The sequence below is a fragment of the Malaya genurostris genome, chromosome 1, assembly GCF_030247185.1.
Source record: "Malaya genurostris strain Urasoe2022 chromosome 1, Malgen_1.1, whole genome shotgun sequence".
Lineage (NCBI taxonomy): Eukaryota > Metazoa > Arthropoda > Insecta > Diptera > Culicidae > Malaya > Malaya genurostris.
This window is the reverse complement of record NC_080570.1, coordinates 136720268-136743616: the sequence shown is the minus strand read 5'-3', so window position 1 is coordinate 136743616 and position 23349 is coordinate 136720268. Positions and strand designations below refer to the sequence as shown.

General features: G+C 38.0%; 2 protein-coding genes across 2 annotated transcripts; both read left to right on the top strand.

Moving 5' to 3' along the window:
• The first annotated feature begins 6260 nt into the window (after positions 1-6260).
• Positions 6261-7971, top strand: LOC131428269 (uncharacterized). Its single transcript, XM_058592073.1, has 2 exons — positions 6261-6919; positions 7845-7971. The coding sequence occupies exons 1-2, from the start codon at positions 6261-6263 to the stop codon at positions 7969-7971; spliced, it is 786 nt and encodes a 261-aa protein (XP_058448056.1).
• A 9253-nt stretch (positions 7972-17224) lies between these two features.
• LOC131428260 (sodium channel protein Nach-like) lies at positions 17225-19573 on the top strand. The gene is made up of 3 exons (XM_058592062.1): positions 17225-17970; positions 18048-18551; positions 18623-19573. Exons 1-3 carry the CDS (start codon positions 17225-17227, stop codon positions 19206-19208), a joined length of 1836 nt encoding a protein of 611 aa, XP_058448045.1. The 3' UTR covers positions 19209-19573.
• The last annotated feature ends 3776 nt before the right edge of the window (positions 19574-23349 follow it).

Genomic DNA, 23349 nt, shown 5'->3' with positions numbered 1-23349 from the left:
AATATCGGCTCTTTCATTGCCTGGAATGGAGCAATGAGCCGGAACCCAAACTATTGTGATTTGATAATTATTATTCAATATGACGTTCAGGCACTGTTTTATTTTGCCCAAGAAAAAAGGTTCATTTTTGCCAGCAGCCTTTGAGCGAATGGCTTCAATTGCACTCAGACTATCTGTGAAAAGAAAATAATGGTTTGGAGATAATGTGACGATTATACTCAAACTATAATGAACTGCTGCTAACTCTGCTATATAAACAGATGCAGGTTCTTGAAGCCTAAAGGAGACCGAAACATTATTGTTGAACATACCAAACCCTGTCGCTTCTTCAATTCGCGATCCGTCCGTGTAAAACATTTTCTCAGAGTCGATATGCCTGAACTTACTTGTAAATATTTTTGGGATTTCCAACGAGCGTAGGTGTTCCGGAATTCCACGCACTTCGCGCTGCATGGATGTGTCGAAAAATAAAGTTGAGTCAGGGACATTTAGGAGGCTGACACGGATAGGAATATATCTTGAAGGGTTGATTTCCTGTGACATATGGTTAAAATATACAGTCATGAATCTTGTTTGAGATTGAAGCTCAACTAGCCTTTCGAAGTTATTAATAACTAGGGGATTCAGTACCTCGCATCTTATTAGCAGTCGCGACGAAAGCTCCCAAAAACGATCCTTCAATGGAAGAACTCCCGCCAGAACTTCAAGACTCATTGTATGTGTCGAATGCATGCAGCCTAAAGCAATTCGCAAACAACGATATTGAATTCGCTCTAATTTGATAATATGAGAGTTTGCAGCGGAACGAAAGCAAACGCATCCATATTCCATCACTGAAAGTATCGTTGTCTGATACAATTTTATTAGATCTTCCGGATGAGCACCCCACCAAGATCCGGTTATTGTTCGAAGAAAATTTACTCTTTGTTGGCATTTTGTTATCAGAAACCTAATGTGTCCTCCCCACGTGCATTTGGAATCAAACCACACCCCGAGGTATTTGAAAGTCAAAACCTGTTGGATCATTCTTCCCATCATATGGAGCTGAAGCTGCGCGGGATCATGCTTTCTTGAAAAGACGACTAACTCTGTTTTCTCCGCAGAGAATTCGATACCAAGATGAACAGCCCAATCGGACAAGTTATCTAAGGTATCTTGCAATGGTTTATGCAGATCAATAGCTTTGGGTCCAGTAACTGAAACTACGCCATCATCTGCCAATTGTCTTAGTGTACATGGGGATACTAGACAGCTGTCAATGTCATTTACGTAAAAATTATAGAGGAGCGGACTGAGGCAAGAGCCTTGCGGTAGACCCATGTAGCTAATTCTGAATGTTACCAAATCGCCATGTGAAAAATGCATGCGTTTCTCTGACAAAAGGTTGTGCAAATAATTATTTATAACCGCTGGGAGTCCATGTTGGTGAAGCTTGTCTGAAAGAACATCAATGGAAACTGAATCAAATGCTCCTTTAATGTCTAAAAATACAGATGCCATTTGTTGCTTTTGAGCGAAGGCAATTTGGATGTCAGACGAAAGTAATGCAAGGCAATCATTCGTCCCTTTATTTCTACGGAAGCCAAACTGAGTATCTGACAACAAACCGTTCGTCTCGACCCAAGTGTCGAGACGTCGTAGAATAATTTTTTCGAACAATTTTCTGATGCAGGACAATATCGCGATGGGTCTATATGAGTTGTGATTGGAAGCTGGTTTCCCCGGCTTTTGAATGGCGATAACTTTCACTTGCCTCCAGTCAGGTGGAACAATATTTTGCTCAAGAAGCTTGTTGAACAATTCCAACAAACGTCTTTTTGCGAGGTCGGGCAGATTCTTCACCAAGTTGAATTTAATTCTGTCCAACCCAGGAGCGTTATTGTTACAAGACATGAGTGCTATGGAAAATTCCATCATAGAAAAGGGGCTATCAATGGAACCATTATTTGAAAAAGATTCCCTAATAATGCTATGCGTAGGAACAGAATCTGGACAAACTTTCCTCGCAAAATCAAATATCCATCGGTTCGAGTATTCCTCACTCTCATTTCCTACGTTACGATTCCTCATTCGTCTGGCCGTATTCCAAAGAGTGCTCATTGAGGTTTCTCTTGACAAACCTTCGACAAAATGTCTCCAATAGCTACATTTCTTGGCCCGAAGTATGCTCTTGTACTTGGTTTCTAAAGTCAAGAATTTTTCAAAATTCTGAGGAGTTCCTCCTCCTCGTTTTAAAAACGTCTTGAAAGCATTTTGTTTCGCGTGCTTAGCATCTGAGCACTCTTTGTCCCACCAAGGGTTTGGAGGCCTTCTGTTAGACGATGGACCAAGAAATCGTTTGGTTTGGGCTTGTTCTGCGGCCTCCAGAATCGAACAAACGAGGAAGTCATATTCTTCAAGTGGGGGGAGCTCTTCCATTGAAGTTAAGGCACTTGAAATATTACTTTGGTATTTAATCCAGTCAATATTTTTTGTCAAATCATATGGAATATTAACTGAATTAGCAATGCCTTTGTTACTGCTAATTGAGATGATGATTGGTAAATGATCGCTACCGTGTAAATCAGGAAATACTTTCCAGGTGCAATCTAGTCGAATTGAAGTCGAGCAAAGAGATAAATCTAATGCACTTGGACGTGCAGGAGGTCTTGGGATCCGTGTCATGCTACCCATATTTAGTACCGTCATGCTAAAATTGTCGCAAATATTATATATTAAGGATGATCTGCTATCATTGTAAACGGAACCCCACATCATTCCGTGCGAATTGAAATCTCCTAAAATCAAACGTGGAGCAGGAAGGGCTTCGACAATTTCATTAAGCTGTCGTTGTCCAACTTGAGCTCTTGGAGGAATATATACTGAAGCAATGCAAATGTCCTTTCCTTTAATGTTTATTTGACAAGCAACAACTTCTATACTAGAAGTCGAAGGAATATTTAATCTATAAAAGGAATAACATTTCTTAATTCCTAAAAGCACTCCACCATACGGAGAGTCTCTATCGAGACGTATAATGTTAAAGTCATTAAAACTTAAGGCTATGTTTGATGTAAGCCATGTTTCGCACAAAGTAAATACATCACATTTTTGACTATGCAACAAAACTTTAAATGAATCAAGTTTTGGCATGATGCTTCGACAATTCCACTGCAGGACAGTGATTGAATCATTTGCGGCGGTTGATAAATTATCCATCAAATGATACAAAACCTGAAAGAACTGGCCATTGAGCTGATAACTGTTTCAAAAAAGTTCTAGCTATTGGAAGGAATGCCGTTATGATAGTCTTTAGAGGTTCAGAAATATTGAATGCTGCGAAAATCCATTCTACAATTTCCGAAAACTTAAGTAATCCTGTTGGTGAATGTGAAACGGAGCCCACTGGATTATTGTCTTTCCTTGAGCTAGTTTCTGGATTGGTTTGTGAATTTGACAAACCAGGAGGCACAGTTTTTGGTTTTAAATTTGGCTTTTTAGCTTTAACACGGGGATCTTTTTTTGAAGATGTAATTTTAGGTGTCTTTTTAGGTATTTTGTGGTTTGTTAATCTCCTCTTAACAGACCCTTGAGGAGTGACAAACGAGGTATCTTCACTATTTCCGTCGGAGTCAGATTCCTCTGGCTCCATAAGATTTGAAAAACCGTTTTCGGTTTCCAAGGGGGAGACATGTATGACCGTTTTAAGCATTTCTGCATATGTGCGCTTAGACCGTGCTTTTAAAGAAAGCTTCATTTTGTCTTTACGCAACTTAAATGCAGCGCATACTGAAAGATCATCATGAGGTCTCTCCCCACAATAAACACATTTTTCAACATTTTTATCGCAAAGATTATCCTTATGAGGCCCTTGACATTTGATACATTTGGACTTATTACTACAGTAAGTAGCTGTATGCCCGAATTTTTTACAGTTCGTGCAATTCATAACATGCGGTACGAAAAGCCGAACAGGAAGACGAATTTTATCGATATAGACATGGCTAGGCAACGCAGATCCGGCAAATGTTACACGAAACGAATCTGAGGGACGATACGACTTTTTTCCATCGACAATAGATGCTGAGTACAATTGCTTGCACTCGAGTATCTTAACTCCCTCAAGCATGGAGTTTTTAAAACGACCAACTCCATTTTTAAGTAAATCATCGGCCGTCAGACTTGCTTCAGTCACGACACCGTCAATTTCCACCTCCTTCGATGGAATGTAAACTCGATATTCAACAGAAAATAATTTACAGGTTACAATTTCGTTCGCCTGTTTCAAGTCATTGACAACAACTCGAATTTTATCTCTATTAACTTTACATATTTCTTTAACTTCAGAGAAATGTGATGTCAAATCCTTGGTAATTTGCATCAAATTTAAAATCTTTTCTTTTTTTCGAAGATAGACTATCCATGGCCCAGTGGTACCCTGTGGATAATGTTTAGCCCTCGGAGTATTTAAACTCTTACTAGTATCCGGAATCGGATTCGGATGATCTTCCATAAGATCATCCATTACATTAAATTTTTTTGTAAATTAATAATACCAAAATAAAAACTTATGTTTAGTAAAATTTCAGATATAAGAAATAAAAAATAAATTAAATTAAATCTACCTTGTAGCTGATGTCTCTGTTCCTTTATCGTGAAGAACGACGTGAAGCTCTTCCAACGATTTCCAATTGGCAGTCTTCTGCTGTTTCCAATTGGCAGTCTTCTGTCGTTTACTGCTATCTCAGTTGCTCTGCCGTCGTTGTGAACACCACTGCACTTGCTGTACCTGACCCCAGGTACAGTGCTTTTGCTCTTGGTGGCGATCAAATGCGATGCTTGCAGTGTAGCACCTCGCGATATATGCCGTCTCTTTTGATCCTACGCAGCGTACAAATTCTGGTACCTGGTAGATCAGCACTGGGTTGCTTTAGCACCTTTGTGCCTTTGCACCCCTTCGTCTTCGCACCTTTATGCGATGGCACCTCTGTGACTCGTCACTTCTATGCTCTCGCACCTCTGTGTTTCTACACCTCTGTGCGTATGAACGGGATGGCCTTCGTTGCTAGCTTTCCAGTCGGGAAACGCCCCGAATATTACGTTTGCTATGGGCAGTTTAACTACCTGAAGCTTAGAATTGTCTCGGTATCAGCCGTTAACTCACGAGCCAGTACAATCGAAACACAACCTCTTCGCTTGAATGGTTTTTACTGAATGAGTATTTTTTTTATGGTTAATATTGATAATGTTTCGAGTGAAGCACAAGGTTTTAAAGACAAAGACGTCGATTAATACAAAGTATCATTTTATAATTATTCTGGTTATAAAAACGCCCAATTTAAAAAAAAACGACCGATTTAAAAAAATATTGTTCTGGTTTGTGGTCTCGAAGGCGTTGAATCGATGTGAATGACAGTTTCGCTATCTTTGCGGCATTTTGTCGCATCGCAATCTTTTTTTCGCGCGGGCTACGCCGTCCGGAGTACTACTTGTATTCGGTTTTTGCTTTCCGAGTGCTCAAAGTTTTCAGTGAGAGAGTCGATTTCGCGGAGTCGAATGAAGAAAACTGTGATTTAGAAAAAAAAATTATGAAAAGAAGTTTTTGTTTCGTTTGTGGCTTTTTCCGTAAGTACAACACAAGAAGTCGCTATCGTATTCATTGCAGTGTTAACGTTTTTTTAGTGACAGTGCGCCATATAGCTGCAGATTGTAGAAACTAATTCAATCATTCATGTTGAATGGAAATGGAGTGTGCCTTAGCTAAGCAATGACAACACGTTTAATTGGTGAATTCAACTAAAAAATAGCCATTTCAACTGATATTTTATCATTATTAAGGGAATGAGAATTCTAAAAACTAAATTAGTAAAAAGTAAGATTTTTTTGTTGTCTCAAAAAAATAAGTAACTAAAATCAAAAAATCAACTAATTTTTTCGCCAAAATGCTGATTTCGGTTTTCCCTGAATAAAGCTTCTCTCGGTCACAATCACATTCTTTTTTAATAACAGTTTCAGTGGAAAACATTGAAGTGAAATCAGTGTCTTATAGTTTCCTAATTTCCTCTGGTATTTCCTTACGGAAAGGTTTCTGGAAATACTTAACTACAGTAAAACGATCTCAATACTAATAGCTTGTAGCAACTCTAAAAGCAAAACCATGTTTGACATGAAAATTGCATTGTTTCCAGAATCATAAGTCACGCATGGATGCACCATGTAGGAATTAAAAAGTGAATGATTATTTTCATGAATCATCAGTCGCATCTCCATACTCATCCGCAATGCATCGAGTAAGACAGATAAAGATTCCGGTGATCCGTCTGATCCGGACCAGTTTGCTGCAACAAATCAAGGAATATTTCGCCCACTCGACTTTACATGGCGTACGTTTTATTGCCCAAAAAGACCGCCCAATCTGGGAAGGTTTGTGTTGGTTCGGTATAGTGGCCACTAGTTTCGTTACGACCCTAGTCATAATTCTGAGCTTGTGGAGTCGGTTCCAAACGAATCCAACCATCACTGGCCCGGATACGAGTGGTCGGCTTAAGCGAACCGTTTTCCCAACCATAGGTATATGCCCAACCGTACCCTTCGAAAGGGATCGTATATTGGAGTGGGTCGACCAATCAGCGATCAATGTTACGAGCGAGGGCAATACAAAAAGTGTCGAGGATTTTACTGGCCTACTCGCGCAAATGTCATACAGTCGGATGAAGGAAATCAAAGCCGCCTCGGTCAGATATCCAGCGAAATGGTTGGACCACGTTGGCGATCTTCGTGAATTCCTCCTGCTTGCGGCGGTCAAATGTTACCATACGGTGCACGATTGCAAGTTTCGAAATAAACGTCTGAATTGCTGTGAACATTTCAAGCCGATTTTATCCGAGCGGGGATTCTGCTTTGCTTTCAATGCTAAGTTTTTCGATACACTGAACGATTGGTAAGTAGAAATGTGCCAAACAGATTGTTTTTTATTTTTTGGATTTCCTATACAAAACGGTACACGCTCGTTCAATTTTACTCTCAAGTAAACAATTTGTACTTAATTTTGTTTATTGAGTTCAAATGTTAGGAAGAGAGTATTATTGATTTAGACAATTGAGTAACTTGTACTTTGTTTCTAAATTGACAACAAACATTACTGACCATGCTTTGAAAGCGGTCATTGTGTGTGTTGATTGATTGTAAATACATAACCTATGCTTTAATTTCATCCAAGATTGTTGAGATCCGTCGTGTTTCGTAACTGGTTAAGTGAATGTGTTAATTTGTGTCAAGAAAATAGGTGATTATTCTAACAGTAAACATCCCAACCCAACACCCACTAAGCACGCAGCCATCCACGCCTGTAGTTTCCACTGCCCACCGCTAGTAGCGCATATCGAAGGAAGTAGGCGGCCATGGAGGGTGGGGATAACGAAAATAAAAGGTACAATGGGATGGAGGGAACGTGAGAGGTAACGGACTTCTGAGGGGTCAACGGTCGAGGTTCAAGCTGAACGTACTCTGATCTGACTGCCATTAAGTTGATTACTGTCAAACTGAGCAGACACACTGGTGAAAACTTTAAGTAAGTCTGTTGGAAAAAGTGCTTGAAAATCGTGAAGTAATTCGTGCATAAAAGAAGCGAGGATCAATTTGAGAAGCAGACCAAAAACAGACAACCAGGTAATGGAAACCTAGTAATTTTCCCGAACCTCGACCTCGATCTCCCCGAACCTCCATCGAACGGAAGTAACGGTTTTAATACCTTCATCCCCCGTACCTACAGGACCCTCCGGTTTACCTGTAAAATCTACGCTACGCCGTTTACGCCCTGCGTCCCTCCAATACGACGCGTGGTGCAACGATATCCACCATTGCAGTATCGACGCCATTCATATCGACGGCGTCACTTCGGCTTCGTCTCAACAGCCAAGTCAAGTTCGCCGGAGTAGTCCCAGAATACAGGAGGAACGCGAAAGAAGCAGGAACGGAGAGGAAGCAGGATAGGAGGAGTTCCGAGGTAGGAGTAGATTAAAGAAGTGGGATTCAAGTGGCAACGTATACGGAAATAAAGGTGGGTTTTACTCAAGATGATCAAGTGTTTCCTTGGCAAGTAGTTCGCGAGCGTAAGCCGACCCTGAACTAGTATAAGGGGGAGGGTCTCATATATGCTGGACAGTAACTAGAAGCTACCAGTTACATGTTTCTCAGAACTTGACAAATACCGTCTCACTTTAGAGTAACATTGAACGAGCGTGTAGTCATTCTCAATGATTGGTTTACTCACCCTCTCAGCAGGCCGTTCTATTTTGTTGGTTGAACGACATATTGCACGAAATATTCATTCGGTACAACGGTCTTTTTCAAAATCGGCAAACGAAGGGCCCGTGTTGGCCTTCCGTTGAACGATTGATTGGACTTTTATTGGACCAATGATCCAACGTATTGGACCAACGAAGGACCACCGTTGAACGTTTTTTTCTAAGAGGGCAGGTTCACAGCCAAACCTGATGAAAGTTAGATTTCATTGTTTACTGGACGAAATTTTCGCTGTTGTTTTTACCTTTCCTCGAAAAAAAAGGATGAAGAATTGCTGGAAGAGATCGGACCACTGGAGACTCCTAGTCCTGTAGTGAAATCCATAATAACTCGATTTTTGAACAATTATATATACACACAACAAGGTGAAAGAAATGTAAAATTCGTGCTCGAAAAATAGACAAAAATATGACACCGGTATGTTAGCACCAGCCATTTGAAAGTACACCGATTACGTTGGGCCCCTCGCGTATCAGGCTCCAAACACTACGCCGTCTTGATACTAATCGCGACTCTAAAATTGTGAAAATTACTTCCACTTGATGTCTCAAAACACTTTTTGCTGTATTTGAGATAAAACGACAAGTTATTGTCAGAGAATTTACCCAAAAATCTCTAATTTTCGTATACAACAAACAAGGTAAACCATAAAACGATTGCATTACTGATTGTTTATCAGCTGATTTCAAAGATCCGGTTTTGATCTTATCAAGATGGCCGAAAATGACAGGCTGTAGTATAATCTAAAGTTGTCAAACAGCGATAACATTTTGTGTTGCAATTATTTTGAAAATCGAGTTTTTCGCAGACTTTCGTCAAAATTTTAAATTGGCCACGCTGTTTTTTTTTTTTGATCGCCAAGCATGTCTTGTGTGTCTTATTTTACAACAGAGAAATTAAGTTCGAAGACATTTTTTCCGGATTCACATACTTTTGCAACTCTGTTTGAAGATATTTGAAATTATTACCTGGCATTTCTGCTGTCAAAAATAAAATTCAAGCTTGATAATCTCAACGCGAAGATTTATCGTCAATGTTACGAATTTTTAGACTCTGGCGCTAAAAAATTGGACAGGAATTTGCTATATGCATTTCACATCAGGGATGACAGGGTCAATTTTTCATCAGGTTTAAAAAAGTTTGTGCAATTAAAAATATAAGATGTAAATTTCAAAAATGTCCATTGAACATTTGATAATAAGAAAAATCCGTAAATATCTGCAGCGTTAATCAGAAACCTGTTAATTCAGAGATAAATCTGCATACGTGGCATCACTGGTTTTCATACATTGGGCTTATTTGCAAATGTAGTATAAAATGCGCAATAAAATCTGTTCTAAATTTTATTGTAAATGTATTAGTGTTTTGTGTCATATCATGATGTTTCAAATCAGAAACGAACAAACAAAATGTATGATTTCTAAAACGACATGATTTTTTTAGCACGAATTTCTCAAAGAATTTCTGGATAATAGTGAGCAAGACTGCTTCTAAATGAAACTGTTTTATTCAGTACAAAATATATATAACATGAATTTACGATTTCGAAAATGTCATTCTACGCTTTGACATTTCGTCTGTCATATTTCGTTTCGTTACACACACACTCACGCAATAAACTTAAAATAGTGCTCTATTCGCGTTTCAAAGCTTCATTAATATGAAACAAATTCGTCGAGCAGTTTTAAGTCTGTTTAAAATTTGTTCTCGAAAAATAGTCGCTTGATATGTCTCGGTTGATGTTCAAAAAGGCCGTAAGAGCAAGTGAAAGTTTCTCATTGTTTACTTTTTCTTACGCCTTATGTACGATTCAGACGATCCGGCTTTTTCCGTCACCGTCAAGATTAATTACACGCATTCTTATGGATCCATTCACACGTAATGTCTTGACGGACGGAGCGTGTGAACGTTCCGATAAAGAAAGTATTAAACTAATTTTGACGGAAGCTGACGTTCCGGTGACGGTGACGGAAGAAGCCGGATCGCCTGAATCGTACATTATTCTTCGCAAAATTTTCAAGATAAAACACAAGCTTCCGATTTATATTGGGAACTTTCAAGAAATCGCAGTAATGGCTCCGTAATAATCAAAAGAGAAAGTAAACAAATAGAGGCTTTCATTTACAACTAGGCTCTTTTGTCGTGGGACTATCAAATTTACGCGTCCATTTTTTTTATCCACATTGATAAGGTTTCACCATGTGCATTTGTTCAAAATCAAGTAAATTGGAAAAATCGTAAAAAAAAAAGTACGGGTGTGTAATGTCAGAGACATAACTGGATGTCGTGAAAACGAATATGACACGCATTATTTATGCTTCCGAATTCGAATTTGTAGTTGATCGATTGTTTGAATTGTGCAACTTTCCCCTCTTTCATTACTAGAATTTTAAACTATGCGCCTAGACTAAATTACAGATTAGTTACATTAAACATTCTGAAACGCAATTAAATATTATGATATAAGCAGTATAGTTCTTTATAATAAAATAATGGTGGCTCTGAAAAGAACTTTTTATGAAAGCGTTCGTGATGGAGAGTTGAGTTAGTTCAGCAAGCAGACTCTGAATACTAAACTTAATTTTTGAGCTGTTTGTGGTTATCTCACACTGTTCGAAATATTATCATAAATTCCTGATCTTATTTTTGATGAAATGGCGAAAGAATTATGTTGCTACCATTAATACAAGTCGAGATATTCACGACTAAGTTCTGCCCATTCTTCCATATTTTGAAAAGGCACCCCATAGTAAAGTAAGTCGTATTCACGACAAAATTAAATACATGAGAAGTGTCAAAAGAATCAACATCACGCTATCTATTGGCGTTCACATTGATTGGATTCTTCAATTACAACCAGTATCAATAACCTTTTTACCGGATTTAACGAGTTTACCCTAATTTCTGCGAGTTGAAACGAATAGATAGTAATACAAAATTAAGAGAAAGTGAATTCCGACGAAAAATTGGAATGAAAAAACACCAATGACCGAAAAAATACCTACAGTGCCCTTGACGTACTCCATAGTACTGTACACCTAACAAAGATCCGTAATCATAAAGGGAATAGCATTAACCGATGCAAAGCGTGTAAAAATCACTCCCTAAAGCACTACATCACAATTAGCGATCTTATCGAAATGATATGTCGGTATAATTGCTGGGACCATGCACAAACGACGTAGCGAATGCTTTGATAATGTAATGATTCAAATTATCTATTGTTGTGTCGATGTCTGCAGAATTTTCTAAAATTATTTTATGATCCACATGGTTTTCAATGTGAGATCTGTATTCAAACCAATTAGCTATGATAGTTTACTGAAGAACTAATTCGATTCATTATAGGAACGTCTGAATGTTACAGGAAGATGAGCTGAGTCAAAGTCAGCATGAGCACAGATAACAGATATACAGGCTTGAACAAAATTTTTCAAAATCCTGTGTAAATTTCAAATTTGCTATACGTTGGAAACACTACTGCCACCTACTACCCCTGTTCGCTGCGATCTTTTAAAACGTTCCAATACGTTCCGGAACGATAACAAAATCCTCCTGCCTGTTATAGAAATATTTCAACTACAACAATTTAACCACTTATCACACGATTTCCCTAAGTGTTAAGGATAATTTTATTTCCATATCGTATAAATCACACGAGAACTCGATCGGAATAATCACAAAAATAAACTTAACATTTTAAGAGCAAATTCAGCAGCTGCAAGATTCATATGGATGGTCTATAATGTAAATGAAACTGAAACAAACGTATCCCCAGCAATCCGTTTTAGTTTTATTTATTCGACCAGTTCTACTGTCAAATTTAAAACTGGTATACACTGCCGTTCTATTTTTTCTATATTTGAAACACAGATAAAACGCTGCTGGGGCTGCCAGTTTATTTTGTTATAATTTCTAGATTTAAATTTTAAAACTGACAAATTATGCATCTAGAACTAGAACACTCCTGTATATGCCCTAACCAACAGCAAAACAAAAATCTGGCCCCAAGTGAATGTTGCACACAAAATTGTGGCTCCGTGATAGCGGCACCCAAATCGTGGTGGCACCTCGTGTCGATCGTGATGACATCTGCAAGTATTCGCCACGCTGATTGAGCAAATTTTACACACAGTTCATATGTTATCTGTGGCATGAGTAATCAGCTGACTACAAATGTGACTTTGATCTGTTAGAATCAATTCATTTGTTGAGGGCTTTTCACAGATAAAGATAAAGAACTGTAAAGTAACCTGCAGAGAGTTGATTATGAAGTATTTTACCATTTTTTTTAAATTACTTTTAAAGAAATTTAATTGTTCACCGACGCATTGGAGTGGTAAATATGCTCCAGCGATAAAACAAATTTCATGAATGGTTTCAATTTCGATTCCCAAGCTTTCGATAACTTAAGTATTGGAAGGAAGAAAAATTCGATGTTTGATTTGTCGTTGGACATAAATAGAACCTATAGTAAACCTGTCAAATCGATGAACCACATAATGTGGATTGCTTTTCAATTTGACATTTGGTTTAAGATTTTTTTCTGTCACAATAGCAATATGAATTTTGTGAACTTTGAGGAAATTATAAAATTCATCTTCACTCGATTTTAAAGATCGAGTATTCCAATTTAAGATGCTTAAATAATTGTCAACCTTCATTGCTGAATTTCAAATTCATGAAAGGCTATCCTTCAAAAAGTAATGAAGTCGAATTCATTCTTATGATCATTCGAGAAAGCTGTTCTTGTAGGTAAATCATTTTATTTTCCGTTATATCGTCTTTATTTAAAGAAGCGAATGGATTACTGGTAGGTAGTTGTCTACCTGTCACGCTAGTGTAACTGTAACCAAAAGGAAATAAATACATTGTTCTCGTTAGAAGACGAATTGGAAGGCGTCTGTTGCTTTTCAGATGAATTTAAGGTCGTTGATTTGACTCGTGGCTGTCTTAAAGCGAACGAACGTTTAAACTTTTTTTCTGACAGGATGTTTCAAATAATTGGATTTATGATTTCAATTACAATTAGAGCATGATAATTTATCAGTGGTTTGTAGTATACTGGTATAATATATTTATCCTGATGGTTACAGTGAGTGCAACGCGTCTATTGAAACACACACTCAGAAAAATCCTCACTTCAATGTTACGTGAAAACGTATGTGATTTTTATCCATAGAACTTTCCATGTAATACTTATGAGAAGTATAGATAGCACAGAATGAACTCATGAACTCTTAGTCCACATTTGTATCACGTAATATCTACGTCACTTTTTTCGTAGAATCTATAGAATACTTTTGTGAAATTTATAAAAAGTTCATTTAAATTGTGCTGTAAAATTTATTTCATTTGAACTTACTTTTTACCAGAATTTTACTTAATAATCACATTATTTTCATGTAATTGTTACTATAAAGTTCTATATTGAATCTTAATATTGGTATATTGGTATTAAAAACTAATAGATTACATAGTCTGTTGGACATAAAATTGCAATAAATTTTGTTCGCACGCAGATATTCTGAAAATTTTACTTTTCAATTCGTTTCTGTTGAATCACTTGCGAAAAATATCAAAAATACAGAATGCATTGTTATAAATCCTTTCTCCGGAGCAGCTAAACTGAAGCGAACATTGTTCCATTTGAGGAATGCATTCAGCTGGAACTAGCAGTTCTAAATGTGATTGATGTGCTGGAACCCAATCTAGAGGTTTTGCCTTTTGAACTCCGCTGTAGAAAAAAAAACAAAACTGAATTGTGTTTCAGTTCCGTATTTTTAGAGCACAGAATTCGCGTAATGCCAATTGGTCATGCAAATAAGTTGTACTAAACTCACTAAATAGTACATTCGCTTATAAATTATACTTCTGCTTGGTACTAATATTAGATCTGAAAGTATAATAAAAATTAGCTAGACTTCATAACTGTCGATAAAATCAATGAGCAATTATTTACCCAAAATCACTGTGATAAATACCGTAGAAGGGTAGAAGGAATTTGGCCTATGTTGTTTGTTCTAGGTTTTTCAACTGACGCCATATTGCGAGCACAAAATGAACATGACAAAATGAATTCAAGTAAGTGCGTGACACATAAAATATATGTGACAACAGCAATAATTCTGACATATGGTTCATTTCATATTCAATCATGATCCGCTGGTTGTTAAGAAGATCACGTAAACTCCGATGACAAAGCCATTTTTGTAATCTATGTGTTTTTTCACATAAGGTTAACGTGTGGATTTTTTTGAGTGCATGAGAGAAGATGGATTCTGCTTGCTTTTAAGGGGTAGGGGTAGGGTCTAAATGATGAAAAAATCATCATTTTTGCGATTTTTTCAGAATTATCGTTAAAAAAAGGCAAATGTTTTGCAGGTTAAAAAAGTATAATTCGAACAACATTCTGTGAATTTTTCGTGGAAAAATATTGAGAAATAAGTCGGTGAAGAGGTATTTTCGAGGACACTTCTTAAAAATCATGATTTGCGGTGTCCACTATATCTCAGCGCAGACTAATCAGAAGTGAACAAAATTAATTTTTGGTGGTTGTTCAAAGTGAAAACTACGATTTTTCGCAAAAAAATCCGCCATTTTGTAGATGTGAAATCTCCCTAAACTTGCAAACAACACGGATAGAAATCCGTTACTGCTGTCATGATTAGAAAATCATGAAACAAATCATTTTAACTTCTCATGAAACCACGAGCAAAAAGTATTTTTTCCTGAAAATTAATCATGGTCCGAAAATGCGTTACTTGAGGAATGAATTCGACTGTAAATTAGGAGCACCATCTAAAGAAAATTAGATTATTTTTTGTTCAACCAGTTTGATTAATTTGTTTCATAGATATAAGAACACAAGCTGTATTGATTCACCTAAATATTTCAAATAAGACGATTTTGCAAACGATGTTTTGAAAACAAAAAAGGAAAAATCGATCCGCGGTATTTGCAAGAATTCGACATAGAGTATCTTTTTAAGAGGTTCGATTCACACGTGTTTTTTCATGCAGTTCGTTTATGTGTTGCAAATTCTGAAACAAAAAATCAAAACTGGAGCAAAGAACGCAAATAAACACGTTATCTAGGTGTCGTGGTTATTCAAAAACATATTTAAATTATTGATGCTTCAGATTAAAACAAATTCGTTGTGCTTTTCACTGTTTTGCTATTCAAATGTACATTATTTGAGACATCAGTTGAAATCGTGTAAACAATACGCCACACACTTTCACACCATTCCATTTAATTCATATTTGAAATCTTCATATTTTAAAACATAACGCCTGAATTTATGTTTCAAAGATTAACATCGTAGCAGAAACACGCCTGAAGTTTTACCCAACAACGTCAAAGGCGTTACGGTAAATTTCAACGAAATCAGTCCAAATGGATCATGATCCGAGAACTTTTAAGCATGGTGTATTATCATAACATGAAAATATACTATTTTCCCCAAATCATGACTCGTTTTGCTCATTTCTTAAATCGGAATTTTGCCCGTGAACGAAAAGGAAAACGTTGGGGTCTGGTTTTTTATATGTAGAAAGCGTGTGCAAAATTTGAACAAAATTGGTGCAGTAGTTTTTAAATGACGATGGACACAGACTTTCAAAACCTGCTTTCGAGCGAAAACGCGTTTGACGTTTTTTGTCTATAAAATCAATGGAAACAATTTACTACTCAAGGGAGCCCGTGGGGTCTAATATTTTCAAAAAAGCATATTTTTTCTTTTATGATTTGTTATAATGAAACATGCAAAAATGTTTTTTCAAGTTTTTAAGTCAATCAAAGCAGAAGTTTTGGGCCTACCCACTTGTACGCGGCGGACAGATTTCCCCCCAGACGACTGGCTATGTCTCCCAGCCATTTTTGCCGTAGTTCAGCCAGAATTCCGGCAAAAGTCTGGCAACAATGCAAAAACCGTTTCCGGCAGAGAATTTCGCCTAGCGGTTATTATCGGTTCTGTTTCTGTCGGATTCTTGCCATACAAGATTGGCAGAACCGTTTTGAATCGGTTCTACATTTTTAGCGTCTTGGTTTTACTTTTTCAATAAAAAGTACATATGAGAGACAATCAGTTATTGCCCTTCATATATACTAATTATGTAAAATGTTATTGTCAATAACATTGCTTTCCTACTACCAAACATACCCATATTTCAATCTCATTTACCTAGTCTCAAGATTCGTTTTTTTGTATGAACATGCGGGATTCATGAATATCAAATGAAGTCGAATAAAAAAAGAAAATAGAAGGAAGAGAGAAATAAACAAGACACGTGCGCGAGGTAATGACGTATTTCGCCTGGACAATGTTGACAGCTGCCGGAATGCAGCCAGCCTTCTGACAGTTGCCAGAATTCCTCACAAGCGGGTATGTGCCGAGTTCTTATTTCTTCGCAGTATGAGATAAATGAAGATAAAAAAGCCCATAACTTGCTGAGTTTTGTTCCGATAGGCATGAAAATTTCACAGAATATTCTTGAAATGTTTTACTATAAGAAAATGCAAAGAAACACATTAATGATTTTTTAAAAGTGTGAGACCCTACCCGCCCCTTAACAGAAGTGTTTCACATTTTCACATTAATTTTTTTGTGATGTTTCTTTTTTTGGGCTGCGAATGTGTGTCGAATCCTGTTGATTGTAGGTTATGTAATCAGAAAAATATTGGAGAGAAACGTTAATCACTTAGTCGTTTGACAATTCTGCTCTCCGAACAAATAATTTTTGGAAGAGACGAAGTTCGACGGGTCAGCTAGTAAATCAAACAATAAAACGCTTCGCCCTATGTGTACGATCCCTTCATTTCAATGCAATTATGATTTCCTGATGACGGTTAGTCACGCAAACCTACTTCCGGCTGTAGTAAACTCAACCGTTTGATTAGTGACCATGTACCCGCACGACAGGTGCATGCCAGGTGAAAAATGGATATCAAACCGACGAAGAACGGGGCCACTACGAATCCAAACCGAAACGCAGCTAAAATCGGTCGTGGTCCAAAGCGAAAAAAGCCAAAAAAACATCCCAAACCGAAAGATCCATTCAACGATCTAGTTCTGCTGAAGGGCAGTCTAATCTATCAAACGAAAGAATTCTTCGAAAACTCAACACTGCATGGCGTGCGCTACATCGCAGAGGAAGGTCGTCCATTTTTCGAAAAATTTATGTGGTTCTGCTTTGTGGCCAGCGGAGCCGTCGCGGCCATTGTAATCATTTTTAGCCTGTGGGAAAAGTTCCAAACAAATCCAACAATCACCGGGTTGGATACGGATTTCCACAATCAAGAGGTGGTATTTCCAACGGTGATGATTTGTCCAATGGAACCGTACGACGAAAAGAATGTCCAGGAATTGGCCTACATCACATTGGCAAACTATGAAAGTGGTTCGGAACAGTTTGAACCATTTTTGAAGATATTAACACAACTGTCATACCCAACCATGAACGATGCCGTTGAGCTGAGTGAAAATGTGTCCAGTAGCCCTGCCTTGGCGAACAGAGATCTCCGCAAGCTTGCATTCAAAGCTGCAGTTCTGTGCAATGCAACCATCGAACATTGTCAATACAAAGACGAACCGATCGCTTGCTGTATCTACTTCAAACCTGTATATTCCGAATATGGGTTTTGCTATTCGTTCAACTCGCGCTTCATTTCTCAAACCATAGTAGAGTACATATGTTTAGAGCCGTTGAACCACTCAAACTCGCCACTAATTCGCTCTTCCTTTTTCTTCAACAATAAAACAGGGAACGCAACCCGGATGTCAACTACCTCTACGAAACGGACAAGAAGTGGGGTATCTCGTTCGCTCCGCTCCGGCAGTGTTACATCTTCGTTCATTCCCACAACGAAATGTCCGGCTGGGATTTTCGGCCGCAAGTGCAGTGGGATCTGAATTTTGCCATCGACTTTCTGATCTCGATGAAACAAACCTACACCACGGAAGACGCTCGGCAGCTTTCCATCGGGCAGCGAAAATGTATTTTCCCGGACGAAGTTAAGCTTCAGTACTTCCGAGACGAGTACACATTTTCCGGTTGTATGAAGGAATGCCGAATGCGCAAATGTCTCAAATTTTGTCGATGCATTCCACCCTTCTATGCACCGTCGGTGGACCTGCCATTTTGCAAAGTAGCACAGTTGGCATGCCTGGCCCGGTATGCAGCGAACATTACCAGCATTAGCGGCTGCCAGCACTGCGAGCTAGGCTGTCACAATACAGTTTACGACATCGAGAAGTACTCCAAGGTGTAAGTTACATGCGGAATGGGTTAAATGTCACCGATTACTATTCGATCATCTTTTTTTTCTTCCACAACAGGATGAGCACTGATGACACCAAGGCAGCGTTTGTGACCATTGAATATCTGACATGGCCGATAATTCGCTACAAACGGGAGGTCCTCTTCGGTTGGGTCGACTTGTTGGTTTCCTTCGGAGGAATAGCTGGACTTTTTCTAGGTTTCAGTCTTCTTTCGGGTGTGGAAATAATCTACTTCTTCACCATGCGAGCTTGCTGTATGATTTACAAAAACCGTGACGAACTTATCGCGATCGAGAAAGAAAAAATGAAACGACCACAGGCTCGGTACAATTTACGTCTGAAGCCGGTTTGGAAGGCGCCCGACGACTCGTCACAACAGGAAGGGCTGACGATGAGATCCAAGAATGTTGCAATGGTAGGACTAATGGACCTGGACATTCCGACGGTGAAGGTTCCGGACGGTCGGGCACCAGCCGGAATCAGCTTGCGTCACATGGAACGGTTCGAGCGAATGAAAACCATGATTCGGCCGGATATTTTTCGTCCAATGCAAGTTGCTCCGTTTAGCGAGCGTATTGAGCCGCTCGATAAAAATATGATCCGCACCAAAGACGGGTTGTTTTATAATGGTTACCTACCGTGAAGAAAACTAATAAGAAGTATTTGAACCTGTTTCCGAAATCGTTTGAAAAATCCTAAACCGTTCATTCATATTTCTAAGGAATTAGTTGGATTCGAGCACAAGCAAAAATTTCTAATCAGCTGTCAGCTCCGATGCATCCCTCGCTGTGTAGCAATTAAGGTATCGAAGAGAATTGCTTTCAACTATCCAGCATATCAACCCTTAAAATATAATTGTAATGTAATATCTGAGCTTACTTGACTACTGATTGTACCATATTATCCGCACTTTATATGTAACTGATTAGGAGCACAAGGTCAACGATGCGTGGGTGATGCGCATTGTTCTGTCTAAGTGGGCTGATGTGTAAACTGCAGATTAGTAAAGATTTGTGGCACTTGAATTGTGAGATCTGGTTTTCATTTTTCCGTCTGATAAAACTTGAATATTACAATATGGAATATTTTGTTTTGAAAAGAACATTTTTACACTGTAATTTTCAAGACCTGACTAGCGATTATATGCGTCTTCAACCTATTTTCAAACCGTTGGTATGTTGAAAAACTGTGCTAAAATTCTACTAGTTAGAATTATTGACAAAAAAAGAAAGCCATTTTGCACGAATCTTCACTTACGCTACAATCTTGACACTACAGCATAACATGAGTTCCAGCGTAACAACACACAATATTGATGATATGGCATGAAATCAACCGGATTCATAATGCTACCAGAATTAAGGGCTGAGGCCATTAGGTCGCGTAAAACCACGTGGCTTGCTGTGCGTATTCCATTTCTCTCCATCCTCTCTCGCAAATGTGTAGAATGACTCTCGAAGTGGCCGGGTGGCAAAGAAAGTTATGATATTTTCGGTTTGACTACATCACATAAAATCCAAGAAAGCTGCCGCTTGTTTGGCAGCCTATTTGAGCCGATTTTATTTCTCTCTCATGTTTCGATACGTTACCAGGGAACTAAAATGGCGCCGCCATAGAAATCGACTTATTTTTACAAAAATAACTTTCCTTTCACTTTTATCGTGACAACATATATGCTTTTATGCACTAATCGCATCTAAATTAAATTATCTAGACATTGTGAGGATAGATTTTTGATCCATGCTTTTGAAGACGAGATATTCAATGAACAAGTTGAAAGTTTCTATGCAATTTTTCCTTCAGAAAAAAGACGTTCCAAATAACATTGCGTAATTAATTCCTACTCGATTTCTGTTTGAAAGTGGAACGTTTCGGGTATCATTTTATGCAAAGAGTTGAGTGATAAACGTGGGAACCGCTTGGTAATTAATAGAAGAGAAAGTAAACAAAGAGAATCTGTCACTTGCTTATACGCCCTATTGAAGAATGAACCGAGATTTCTGTAACCCTGCTCGAAAGCATGATTATTTTTGACAGATCGATGTTTATTTTCCGACACTGAAAAATATCTTGCAATGAAAATTTTAATATTAATTCTTAAGTTGAAATTATTTCCAGTGTAAAATAAACCCAAATAACTTTCCGTCCGTCAAACTTTGAAATGGGCCGCAGTTTTAGGTCAATTTAACTACTCGACTACCTGCTCCCACTTGTACGCGGCGGGAAGATTTCCCCCCAGACGGCTGGCTATGTCTCCCAGCCATTTTTGCCGGAAATCTGCCAGAATTCCGGCAAAAGTCTGGCAACAATGCAACAACCGTTTCCAGCAGAGAATTTCGCCTAGCGGTTATTAACGGTTCTTTTCTGACGGATTCTTGCCATACAAGATTGGCAGAACAGTTTTGAATCGGTTCTACATTTTAAGCGTCTTAGTTTTATATTTTCAATAAAAGATACATATGAAAGGCAATAAGTTATTGCCCTCGATATATACTAATCATGGAAAATGTTATTACCAATAACATTGCTTTCTCACTAAAAAACATACCCATATTTCAATTCCATTTACCTCGTCTCAAGAATAGTTTTTTGTACGTACATGCGGGATTGACGAATATCAAATGAAGTCGAGTAAAAAAAAAACGAAAGAGGAGGGAAATAAACAAGACACGTAAGGCGAGATAATGACGCAATTTCGCCTGGACAGTTTTGACAGCAGCCAGATTGCAGCCAGCCTTCTGACGGTTGCCAGAATACCTCATCGCTTGTGAGGAATTCTGGCAACCGTCAGAAGGCTGGCTGCAATCCGGCTGCTGTCAAAACTGTCCAGGCGAAATTGCGTGATTATCTCGCCGTACGTGTGCGTGTCGAAACTTGAGACGAGGTAAATGAGATTGAAATATGGGTATGTTTGGTAGTGAGAAAGCAATGTTATTGGCAATAACATTTTCCATAATTAGTATATATGAAGGGCAATAACTTATTGCCTTTCATATGTTTTTTTATTGAAAAAATGAAAACAAGACGCTGAAAATGTAGAACCGATTCAAAACGGTCCCGTCAATCTTGTATGGCAAGAATCCGACAGAAACAGAACCGTTAATAACCGCTAGGCGAAATTCTCTGCCGGAAACGGTTGTTGCATTGTTGCCAGACTTTTGCCGAAATTTTGGCAGAATTCCAGCAAAAACGGCTGGCAGACATAGCCAGCCGTCTGGGGGGAAATCTGCCCGACGTGTACAAATGGGTACTACTGGCCGGAGATGATAGGTGATTAAATAAGTGTGTGATTCATAGATTTTCAATATGTTGAACAGATTTCTGAAATCGAACGCAGACAGGCTAATTTCCTTTTTTTTTGCTGTTGGAGTTGATTTCGGATAAATTTAAATTGGCTTGAATTTTTGTTTTGTGTGTATCTTTTTCAAAGGATTACGTCTTTGTTTTCTATGCAGAGGTACGAATTCAAAATATGGGAACTAAAATCTTTCAAAATATGGGAACTAAATTCGTTCATCTACAGCTCTGCCAATTTCAAACAGATTTTCGATATCATTACACCTACTACTCGAAAAAATGGCTACATATCGATTCGAGTTGATAAAAAAGTGGGTGGGTAATGTCAGAGACATAACTGGATGACGTGAATACGAAAAATATTTTGCCTTTATGAATATCTATAATCGATCATACGTGGATATATTGTATATACTCACAATATATCCACGTATGATCGATTATCGATTATAGATATTCATAACGGCAAAAATTTTATCGTATTCACGTCATCCAGTTATGTCTCTGACATTACCCACCCACTTTTTTTATCAACTAGAATTGTGCAAGGCTTCATTTCTTCATTTCCTGGATTGTAACGGTGCACGTAAAGTACGACTAATTCACGACTCACTTACTCTAGCACACAATTTAATAAGACAGAGCAAAAGATAGTAAAAAAATGCAGAAGTATACACGGCATGAATAACAATAAGTTCAATGGAAGAAAATATCAAAAAGTTATTCCATAATTAATTTACTGATATCAAACGTTAACTGTGCAGGTAAAAATGAATAGAATGTGTCAATTTTTATATTTTGTACCTACCCAGTTGATCACGCGGAAATGTAATGTCGCTCACTGCATCAAAACCATCGTCCGAACACAAGAAAGACTAACAAGAGTCATGAATTTTTCTTTTTGATACTCGTTGAAACCAAACATTTTAGAAAACTGTAGTTTTGAGTTGTTTGTGGTTATTTTCGAAAGTTCGCATAGATACAAATAAGTTCGTATGGAATACAAAATCATTTCTGCCTAAATATTCAAAACAAATGTTAACAGACAGATTTTGACGCTAGTTGTGTAGTTCTACGTCAACAGTTCGAACAAGCTCGTTGGATTGTTTCTTGTAGTTTTTCAACACCCGAGAGTTCTACGTTTATTGTTCCAATAGTCATCTCATTAGTATAGCCATCACGTTTTTTGCGGAGCTCTAACCATAGAAATGCGGGGGGGAACCTAACTTAGGGGTTCCGTTCAATGAACTAATTTAAGGTAAAGGGGATTTAGTTGGTTTCCATAAGGCACATTCAAAAACCACAGTTAATATTAAGTTATATTAACTCGTCTGTGGAGTTAAAACGACTCAATTTATGGTTGGATGGGAAATTCTCCCATTTGTAGAGTTTTTCTCTCTGTTTTGATAATAATGGAAAGAGTGAATGAATAAACATATTAGGACAACTCGAAATCAAGTAAAAAGTAATCAAATACTAGGTGCTTT

Coding starts and splice junctions, on each gene's coding strand:
- LOC131428269 (XM_058592073.1), top strand. CDS start 6,261: ATGCATCGAGTAAGACAGATAAAGATTCCGGTGATCCGTCTGATCCGG. Junction 6,920..7,844: donor TTCGATACACTGAACGATTG/GTAAGTAGAAAT, acceptor CCACCATTGCAG/TATCGACGCCATTCATATCG.
- LOC131428260 (XM_058592062.1), top strand. CDS start 17,225: ATGGATATCAAACCGACGAAGAACGGGGCCACTACGAATCCAAACCGA. Junction 17,971..18,047: donor ATTTCTCAAACCATAGTAGA/GTACATATGTTT, acceptor ACAATAAAACAG/GGAACGCAACCCGGATGTCA. Junction 18,552..18,622: donor ATCGAGAAGTACTCCAAGGT/GTAAGTTACATG, acceptor CTTCCACAACAG/GATGAGCACTGATGACACCA.